At 44.4% G+C, this 10,979-nt stretch overlaps 2 protein-coding genes across 2 annotated transcripts in view; one reads left to right on the forward strand and one right to left on the reverse strand.

Moving 5' to 3' along the window:
- Positions 1-325: 325 nt before the first annotated feature.
- Positions 326-7,443, reverse strand: LOC106816396 (SAGA-associated factor 29 homolog). The gene is made up of 4 exons (XM_014820998.1): positions 7,307-7,443; positions 6,042-6,169; positions 943-1,018; positions 326-459 (listed from the first exon to the last, which is right to left on the reverse strand). Exons 2-4 carry the CDS (start codon positions 6,123-6,125, stop codon positions 383-385), a joined length of 237 nt encoding a protein of 78 aa, XP_014676484.1. The 5' UTR covers positions 6,126-6,169; positions 7,307-7,443; the 3' UTR covers positions 326-382.
- A 63-nt stretch (positions 7,444-7,506) lies between these two features.
- Positions 7,507-10,979, forward strand: part of LOC106816397 (ribosomal protein S6 kinase beta-1-like) — a gene marked incomplete at its 3' end in the record, with an annotated part of 20,355 nt that continues 16,882 nt past the window's right edge. The window contains 2 exon segments of the mRNA XM_014820999.1: positions 7,507-7,717; positions 8,776-8,816. Of these exon segments, the coding sequence (XP_014676485.1) occupies positions 7,634-7,717; positions 8,776-8,816 (125 nt within the window).

The raw sequence follows: 10,979 nt of genomic DNA on the forward strand, positions 1-10,979 counted from the left end.
CTCTAAACTAATCGCCCATCTGCCGTTGGCATAATTGCCAATCTTCTAAGCGTTGCGATGTTAATTATTCAGTGTGCTGTTGGACGCTTCTATAATCGTCGTCCCTCTAACTAATTTCTCTAATACTCGTGCCACTATCGCCTATGCTCCCTATTCCTACATTTCAATATTAATTTCCGCTCTCATGATTTCTGCTTCATTACAGTGCAAGAGTGTAACAATACCTAGTATAATATCTACTCTACACTTAAGAAGTCTTTTTAAAATAATGTTATGAGATATTACACTGATGATGCCGCAGCACGATGAGTTAATAGCTCATTACTCACTTATCTCCATCCCAACCTATTGCTTAATTATTAACGACCGATTCTATCGTTACTCACTCAGCCTCCGATTCTGCATCTTGCATAGCCGTGTTGTACAACCCACGTAGCTTCGACTTGTAGTACGGTGAGACTGAACCAAGTATAGAACACATGATATCAGGTTTAATTCAATCAGGTGTACGTCTCACATTCAATCCTATATTTATTACAATCAATGCCAACATTGATAATAACCGGTAATAAATTTTCAGCGTGCACGCCTATGACCAACTCAACACAGTGGCACCACCTGGTGGGTGAAAATAGAAGCAAACCTTAGCGAGGATAGTATGAACAAATTTGTATATTTCGATAGTTTAAAGTGCTGATGGTAGTGTTATTATTATTGGGAGTAATATAGCAAGGACCACAATATATAAATAAGTGTGCTAGTCATACTTCTTGTGTGTATATCCTTGGTAGTTATCTAACTTCATGAATTTAAAATTAAAATTCATTGTAACAGTACGTATATATATGGAATTATGGATAATTACCCTAAAAAATAAATTTAAAAAGCAACTATTCTACGCATCTACGTTGAATTCGGAGCGAGGATGATGTTACGACCTACTCTTGGTTTCGCTCTGCATTCGCTCGTGAGTCTTGGCGATGTTTGTCAGATTGTGTTCGCTCCTCGTTCTCTCCTCCTGCAAATCGCACATCAATTAAACTTTAAGATTTAAAGTGGATAAACCTCGCAACCAAGATGTCACGAGGCGGATTGTCAATGGAGAAGAGAGAGGGTTATGGGGGAGGATGCATTTTTATCAGGGGGTGGTATTCAGCCTGAACACGCAGAGACGTCCGATTAACGACGCTTAATTAAATTAACGAAAATTAATTAGACGAAAATTAACGAGCCACTTAAGATTGATTGTTTAATTACACGCATAATATAAAGCCCCTTAACTGTTAACGGTTAACGCTAAGCGTTAAATTTAAACGTAACGCCCATGAAATTCATAAACGACGTGAAATAAAGTTGAAAATTGAGCTTTTAATTTAACTTAAAATACGTCAAACTCGACCGAAAGACTACGAACAATCGATTTCGCGTTCTAAATTAATTCGAAATCCGCACACCTGGGTACCGTCGCAGTGAGAAGAATTTACGGAAATCGCAAATACTCGGACGCTTCCCAATGTTTTCCCGACGCAAAACACCGCGAACGACAGATCAGACGTCCTGTACATAGGTCATTATCATAATTAATTACTATAATTAATTATAATTATTAATTATTCATTATTAGTGTAATCGGTAGGAATGGACGCGAAACACCGCGAGCCACGAACGACATGTCGGACTTCGACCAGATCCTGACGAATCACGCGCGAGAGCAGGAGGGGATCGCGAGGGGAAACGGGAACTGATCACGCGGCAGCGACAGCATTAAAGCAGGAGGATCGCGAGGGGGAAAGACGGGACCACTCCCCCCCTCAGGAGGACGAAGAACGCACCTGTACCAACGTACCTGTCGCCCGGCTTTCCGATCCACAGCGGCAGCGTGCGAGCGTTCTGCTGCAGCATGGACATGAGCACGCCTCGCCGCAGTGTCTGCTTCGGACGGTCGCCACTGGCGTACCTCGCGGCCAGCCTCCGCTCGTTGCGCAGACCCTTGATCTGTTCGATGAGGCCAAGACCCTTCCGTAGGAGTCTGAAAATCATGGGGGCCAAACAAAGCGTTTTAGTTTAGTCGGTGGAGTAGGTAGCTGAAGTGTAAGAGTGTAACAATATCTAGTATAATGCGGCCGAGACCCTTTCATAGGAGTTTGAAATCAGGGAGGCGTTTTAGCATCGGGAGCAAACTATGCATTTCAGTTCAGTCGGGGGGGTTAGCGACCGAAGCGTAATAGTGTGACAATATCTAGTACGACATCTTATGGCGTAAAAAGTCTTTAATTAGTAATTAGGGCGAAACCAGACGTAATTGTCGAGAGACTGATCGAGAGATCGGAGGCCAAACTACACATTTTAGTTTAGACTTAGTATGGGGGGGGGGGGTTAGATTACTGAAGCATGAGTGTGAAAATATCTAGCATAATAATTAGGCTAAATCTAAGTCTTTAATTAGTAATTAGGGCGAAACCAGATGTAATTGACCCACCAGAAAAGTATCATTACCATTAATTAGAATGATTTATTATCATTTGCCTGGGCCAGAACACCTTCACTGATACGCACGGTGCATCGAAGCGACAACTGCCACCTACTAAGGCCAAAAATAATTAATTGTTCGTTTCTCAGGTCAATTTGTTCGAATGCGGTTTTGGGAAGGGGGAAATAAAAAAAGGGCTAATGCGGAACCAAACAGCCGATGCAGCGGGGGCCTGAGAAACGAACTAATGTTTTTTGGCCTAATGCGGCAGCTGCTGCTAATGCTCGTTAATTCGCTCGTTAACGCAGCTCGCGCGATCATGAGCCAGGCGTCGCGTCCGAATGCGCGGCGGCGCTTCACGAATCCCGCTCGAGATGCTTCCCACGCCCTTCGCAAACCAGGAGCGAGCGATGGTGAGCTCTCCACACACCCTCCCTCCGCCACGATTCAGCATCGGTTTGTCGCTAACAAGCGCATTAATGAGGCGGGAGCGAGTCAGCGCGCACCAGTCGTCACGTAGCATCAGATCGACGTCCTAACGATCGATAACATGGATCTCAGGAGGGGGAAGAGAGACTCTCAGACTTTCTCTGCTCCCTTTCTTTCGCGATCGCACGCCGCGATTCTTTTCTCGGCACCCCTCGGACGAAAACACGATGAAGCACTTTTATTTTTTTTAAAAAACGAGCGGTAAAAATCCGTCGGATCGCGACCGAATTCTCCGCCATTCTGGATACCGCCGTCAAATCAACCCCTCCACACTCCCTCCCACCTCCGCTCCCCCCTTTCGCGGGACCACCACCCACTCCCCGCTCGGAATCACTCACGGTTTTCGGCGGTTCTTCAATGAGCGCCCGGTAGAAACACGTCGTCTGCGGGTAGAGCGCCATCACCAGCTGGAAAACATGAAGCAAGGACGACGGTTTATTCCCGGTTGGCCTACTTCCATTTCGCCTACGGCAAAATTCCCATTGCGCCTACAGCAAAATTCCCATTGCGCCTACAGCAAAATTTCCAGTTGGCCTACACCCATTTCGCCTACTCCCAATTCGTCTACGCTCAAAATCTACCCCATTCCCATTTCGTCTACGATCGGTTTGTTCACTAAATAATCGTTTATAAATAATAAAATATGGTTTTGATTGGCATTTGAACTACAGGAACAAGAAAACATAGTAAAACATAATGAGAACACAACTTGACACAAATAGAAAATACAGTAGCATAATGGAAGTAGGCGAAGTGGGAATATTGCCGATTCTGAGAGTAGACTCAATGGGAGTAGGCGAAATGGGTGTAGGCGAAATGGGACGTAGACGAAATGGGAGTAGGCAAAATGGAATGTTACCAGGACAACAACGTCATCGCGCGTGGCTATCTGAAGAGAAAAAAAAGCACGAGAAAAAGCAAGTTCGCGAAAGAAAGAAAGAAAGAGTGAGAGAGAGAGAGAGAACACACAGACTTGATCAATATTACCGAGAGTCACAAAGCACATACCGACAATAATGTTTGCTTTTTTTCCTAAACCGCCGTGAAATTATTGCCGCCTCTAGCACAGTCGCGAATCCTAGCGAAATTTCCTGTTTCCTCCCAGCATAATGCTACTAATTTCAGTCCCTACTCTGGGATCGCGCTTACAATGGGCCCCCGAGGTTGACACATTGAAAGCACTTCCCTCCGATGCTCTTATGTTATAAATGACACATTGCCGGCTAAAACAGCACGACTACGTTTTGAGCCGAGCACAAATGCTTTTTCGCGCAACCACCACACGATAAACATACTCACTCAACTTTAGTTTGACAATAGTTTCGTGTCAGTCGTGTGCTGCTTTAGTTTGGGATTTAACTTCGCATTCTCTTTATTAACAAGGCTCCCTCTGGATGTTTTAAAAGTTTTAGCCAAGACTTGAACCACAAAAGTCCGTTTTTAGCCACCAATGGAAAACTACAGCCACTGTTCACTCTTTCGTATGCGCTAAAGCCTGCCGCCGCACGCGCTATAGAACTAGCTGCACTAACTTCCACACGTGGAGAGTGGTGCAGCAAGTTCCACAGCGTGTGCGGATGCAAAATCCCTCGATCTGAGTCGTGTAGAAAATATCACACGTTTGACATTTTCTTCCACGTGTGGAAGTTTGAACAGCGTGTGACTTAAGCAAGACATAAACAGGTGATGGGCATGGGAAAAGAGGCGTGCGAAAACATTTTACGACACGACACTGCAATTTGACAATTTCATTAGTGAGTCGTAATTTTCTGGGCAGTTTCATCGTTTGCCAATTGTATTCGCCACTTAGTGTAGTGAAATTGCCACTGTTAGCTATTTATCGCATTTTGCGAAGTTGGCGAAAGTCAGCGGTAGCCCTGATTAAGGATACTCTCAAGGTTTTAGGAAAATTTTTACCGATTTTTCATTTTCAACTTTATTCGATGGCTAACACTATGTGCCACCTGTGTACATGCTCATTTCTCCATATAACGTTACATGTGAACTGTCAGAGCGTTTTGCTTTCCCGCGTGTAGTGAGCCGCGGCTGACGTCAGAAAAACGCTGATTTCTCCGTTTCGATTTCTGACATAGTAGCCGATGTATAAATGGATATTTCTCTGTGATTACAACTCGGATTAATTTAACTTTACACTCGTTTTAATGGTAACATATTGCTGTAAAAAAGAGCGTCAGGGATTGTTATTAAGTGCCGTATTTTATTAGTTATGCCTCTTTATTCGCTAAAATTTTCAATTCTAACACACAACTTGATTTTACTCCTCGTTCTCTCCTCCTGCAAATCGCACATCAATTAAACTTTAAGATTTAAAGTGGATAAACCTCGCAACCATAAGCCTACATACACCTACTGTGAGCGTACTTGCAGTATCCAAATATCACGAAATGTTCTTACTGAGCCAGAAATCTGCTCCGAACTAGAGAATTTTAAAACAACGTCCGACAGAGTTTCTGTCATTTCGGCGTATAGATACACATAAATTATGTTGAGCGAAGGGTGTACGCTAGCGCAAATAGTTCCTGGAAAGAAAACACTACACATTTGCTTGCTGATCGCATATGTAATGTGGATAACATGTGATTTAAACAAATTTCACAATGTTGTACTGAACAAACATATAATAATGAATTATAACTTGTTTCACCATAGCAAAAAAAACTGTTAACGATCGCTCGGCTGTGTCCCGGATGTGTAAACATCACTGTGGCGCTACTTTCGTAAGACAAGTACTCTTGTTTAGATTTTGTGAAGAAATGTTATGAAAGTAGCAATACAAATGAGGTGTAGTGAATTTTTGCAACATAGACGAGCTCACAGTAAGTCTACCTATGCATTTTGCTGCGAGAACGTGCCGTTTTAATCACACGTTAATGGATTACCCATGCCAGATCGCACCCGTTCAGGAGACAAGACGCGGACTACGAAGCGCAGTCACACTACCAGACTGTTTTAACGACAACTTATTTTCTCAATAAGTTCATAGCAAATATTTTTGTTTAGTTTAGTTTTAGTGTTTTAATAGTTTTAGTTTCGGTGAGAATCGACACTAGTATGACCTCACCTGCGTCTGCACAATGAGTCGATGCAGCTCTTTCAACAGTTCCCTGATTTTTAGCTCTCCCGGTTCGTTGCTCGCTAAAGCCATGGTTGATTAATTGTCGCTAGCTATCCTGCATAACCTAAAAGAAACTGTAAAATGGAAATAAAAACTCAAGTAACAATATAAAAATCTAAGTATATAATTCTTGCAAATAATAACGAATGTATTGCAAGCATGGTATATCAAGTTTGAGGTTTTTTTGTAATGTTACTACTCATGAATACACTGTACAGGTAACTGAGGAATCATTCCTGGAATGCGCCAAATATACGGTGCAATTGTGCGAGGCTGTTTTTTTTCCGTTTAAATGTGTAAAGTTTCCATATTGCATTTTGACTTTTGTAACTTACTGAGCTGCTGTTATTGTGACTGTTATGATTATTTTTTTTTTAAATTCTACAGTATTATGTATCACAATCACACCAACATCGTACAGAGGTGGCAGTATTACTTATGGTTATGCTATAAACTGGCTCAGTGCCTGCAATGCCTATGCCATGCCCGGGCCATGGCACCAATCAAATACAGAGTGGCTATATATATGCCCGGCAGCCGGCATATATCTGAGAGAGTGACTATTGGCCCGACGGTCGGGTGTATAAGAAAGGCTAGCTATTCGCCCGACAGTCTATAAGGATATGAACCAGTCTACGAGAGTTTATCCTCGCGCGAGATCTCGTGATATTGCCATTTTTAGAATTTCCGCGCCACTGCTTCCATTGTTAGGGTAAGGGTTATGGTTAGGGTTAGGATTAGGGATATTTCTTGATATCAAGAATTGTATTTCTTGATATCAACAAGACGGTCGGGCGAATAGACAGTAGCAACATACACACCCGACGGTCGGGCGAATAGACAGTAGCAACATACACACCCGACGGTCAGGCGAATACCCTCGGCCTATATCTGACGGGTGCCGGGCACGGTCTTCGAGTTCGATTTCCTAAATGCCCGGCAGTTTTTAATTTTCAGCGTTACCTCAAGTAAACAAGGGTCAGGGTTAAGGTTAGCATTAGGGTTAGGGTCAGGGTTAGAAACTGCCGGGCATTTAGGAAATCGAAGACCGTGCCCGGCTGCCGGGCATATACTATAGTATAGCCACAGCGAATCAAACAGCAATGACAATGTCAATGAATGACTGACCCGCTGACCGAATTTCGGAATTAGACCATCAGCCTCAAAATGATGCTGTGGTGGGTTATGTAGATATACGACGGCAAACTTACTACATAGTCCTATATGTATTATTCTTTCATTCTTGAAGAAACAATTAGTACACTCATAAATTATAAAATTATAGGTTTAGCTATTTCATAACATTCACAACGAAAGAAATCGGAAAACACAAAACAAAACAACAGCTTTCGGCGCATTACCGCCCTCTATCCCAAAAGAGCATCTTGCGTGCACACAAGTCGATGACGACATGAGTCAGTAATCATACAGTGTGACCTGTGCATTTTCTACCTTTCTTTTAGTTTTACTATAAAGCGCAAGAGGCTGCGCTTTTTATCAAATATTGGTGACCAGCCTGCCTAGATCCATGTAGAACGATGGCCACCGTATTCGATCTAGAGCTAGCCGAAGATATTGAGCAAGATGAAGTTGAATCCGACGACGATATAGAATTGGATCAGGTGCGTAGTTTTCTTTCCTCGGCATTGCAGAAGCACGGCGACATAGGTTGCGTAATCAGAAGACACCGTTTCTATTCCATCTGCTAGTTATTGCATAGTTATCTTACACTTTCAGGCTTTATATGTACCCCGCGTGAGAAAATAAGCATGTTGAATAGATGAGGTAAAAAAATAAGGATGGAAGTCCAATTGGTGCAAACCCTCACAGTAATTTGTACAAGTTACAAGTTACACTTACAAATACAAGTACAAGTTTACTCGTACCGGTACTGTGCGCAGGCCATGTCGTCTTAAGTTGATCTATTCTGGTTATCCTTACATGGTAAAATAACTGTTAATACCTTTTGTATTTACGATTTTTAACGTAATCGTCAATAATTAGAGTCGTTAAAAGATTGACACAGTTCACAATCTGGGAAATGTATTTGACTTTTATTTTGGTTAATTGTGATAATGTAAATCATTACTGACATTAGTCATTAGGTACCACTAGTCACTACTAGTTAGTACTATTATCAGATTATTTTTACTGGTATTTATCAGATGAAATGTACTTGAAGTTGATATATTGTTACTGTGACCGGCATTGAATTCCAACTATCATGTACGAACATGCACAGTTCAAATTTGTATCGGCGTGGTAGAGCTATCGACAAATTAAGCTTGTTGCCAATGTTGGTAAGCTTGTGACACAGAAATGGATCGGACAAACGGCCGTGTTTGATATCATATAGTCTTATAATATGTAATGCTATCACTATCAGTTGGATTGCTAGCATCTTTCATGAAGCAGGTTTCAGATATTCAATTATGCTGTTAGTGTTACTCACTTTTGTTATGATTGGCATTCTATTTCTCGGTAATGAACTGGGTTTACTCAATTTTATTTGGTAATAATAACTGTGCCTTTACATGACCAGTGTGGGTTTTGTTTCATTTCTCTCAGTTTTCCTCAATTATTACGCATTATTCGTACTGTGTTTGAATTCAGTCGGTTGCAGATTTGTCAAGTAAAGTTTTTTACTCTAACATATATAAATTTGTTTTCCCTTTTGCAGGACCAAAATGATCATGCGTGTGGAACTATTGATGACGAATCGTGAGTATTGGCACATATATGTTGGTTTTAAATCCCCGCACCGTGGCCGCAAAGAAAGACCTCGCGTCGAACGCTGGTGATCCCGCGCGCCTTCCGCCAAAAGGAGATCCGCGACGTCCGACGCGTGCTGCCGGATGGAGTCGGGGCGTCGTCGGGGGCAACCACGCGTCGCGGCGGAACGACACGACGCATCGGAGTTTTTGCTGGTTTACGTCGGTTTTCGTTGGTTTACGTGGGTTTACGTTGGTTTACGTTGGTTTACGTCGGTTTTTCGTCGGCTTACGTTGCGTCAAAGGAATCTGACGCAGGTTTGCGCGAACGCCACTGCGCACGATGTGGTTGTACATGTGCCGTCGTGCGAACTCGATATATTACACGCGTACCTCCCCCTGGTGGTGAGGGATGCCGGTACCCCTGCAACGGGCCGAGTTTTCATCCCCCTAGGCGCGCGTTGGAAACATGGCGAAGGACAGTGGAGAAAGAAAGGATTACATTAGGGTTTAAAACATGGAACGAGGCCGAAAGAGCTGCCAAAGGTAGAACATCATGGAGGAATTTGATTTCCAGCGCTATTCTCCACAAGGAGAGAAGGAACTAAGAAGAGGCGCACGTTGGGTCGGTGACTCACCGTTCCTTTAGGATGGAGTGCGTCTGCATCCGTCTCTGGGTTGGCTCTCATGAGTGGCAGCGGCTGTATCCTCCTCTTGCTCAGCATGTGCTTTCTGAAAGACATCACGATACGAACACGTGAACGTGAGAGGTAGCGGAGGCGCGTTAACGCACGCGAAAGCCAACTAACGACTGAGAGAGGAAGAGAAGGAGTTAGGAGAGAGAGGTTAGGGGAGAGAGAGGGGGGATGCGATGCAAAGAATACTTCAAACCGACACAGTGATTTGACACGGCGATGTGACGAGAAGAAGTTATGAGCCGTGATTTAAAAATCGGGAGGACGGGGTAAAACGCGCTGTCGTACGCGAAATGCGTAGATGTGTCATCAAACGTTACGCGCGAAACGCATCGCCCCGTCTCGTAATAAAGCAATAACAAAAGCAACAACAAAGCTAACAATAAAAGCATTAACAAAACTAATGATAAAACTAACAACAAACCTAACAATAAAAGTAACAACAAAACTAATGATAAAACTAACAATAAAACGAAAAACGAAACTGACAACAAATCTAACAACAAAACCAACAACAAAACCAACAACAAAACCAACAACAAAACCAACAACAAAACTAACAACAAAACCAACAACAAAACTAACAACAAAACTAACAATAAAACCAACAACAAAACCAACAACAAAACCAACAACAAAACCAACAACAAACCCAACAACAAAACCAACGACAAAACCAACGACAAAAACAATAACGACGACAACGACTCACGGCGGCGGCCGTCTCTCCTCGGCGACCGTTGCCGCCGGCGACGACAACGACTCACTCCTTCTGCTCCTCGTCGATGTCGTCGACGTCGTACTTGCTCGTCGTGTGGTTGTAGGTGACGACCTCGGCGAGGATCCAGTTCTCGTCTCCGTCGGCGCCCCGCACGCGCGCCGCCACCATGTCTCCCGGCTTCGACACGTAGCTGCTGTCTCCCGGCACGGCTCCGGTGATGCGGGCGCCTGCTGCGCAAGAGACGCGGGGAGGTGAGGTGAGCGTGGACCGCACAGAAGAGGACGCGGGGAGGGAGTAAAGGGTGACCTCGCAGAGAGGACGCGGAATGAGGGTAAGGTGACCTGCCGCAGAGGACGCGGGAGATGAGGTAATGGTGACCTGCGCAGAGAGAACGCGGGAGTAGGTAAGGGTGACCTGCGCAGAGAGGACGCGGGGAGGTGAGGGTAAGGGTGACCTGCGCAGAGAGGACGCGGGGAGGTGAGGGTAAGGGTGACCTGCGCAGAGAGGACGCGGGGAGATGAGGGTAAGGGTGACCTGCGCAGAGAGACTATCGGGAAGTGAGGAAAGGGTGCCCTGCGCAGAGAGACGCGGGGAGGTGAGGTAAGGCGTGACCCTGCGCAGAAGAGGACGCGGGAAGTGAGGGTAAGGTGGACCGCGCAGAAGGACGCGGGGAGGTGAGGGGTAAGGGTGACCTGCGCAGAGAGGACGCGGGGAGGTGAGGGTAAGGTGATCCGTGCGCCAACGAGAAGGACGCGGG

The sequence above is a fragment of the Priapulus caudatus genome, unplaced genomic scaffold (assembly GCF_000485595.1).
Source record: "Priapulus caudatus unplaced genomic scaffold, Priapulus_caudatus-5.0.1 Scaffold1367, whole genome shotgun sequence".
NCBI lineage: Eukaryota > Metazoa > Priapulida > Priapulimorpha > Priapulimorphida > Priapulidae > Priapulus > Priapulus caudatus.

Coding starts and splice junctions, on each gene's coding strand:
- LOC106816396 (XM_014820998.1), bottom strand. CDS start 6,125: ATGGCTTTAGCGAGCAACGAACCGGGAGAGCTAAAAATCAGGGAACTG. Junction 1,019..6,041: donor GACTCATTGTGCAGACGCAG/GTGAGGTCATAC, acceptor TGCGATTTGCAG/GAGGAGAGAACGAGGAGCGA. Junction 460..942: donor AATGCAGAGCGAAACCAAGA/GTAGGTCGTAAC, acceptor TACTTGGTTCAG/TCTCACCGTACTACAAGTCG.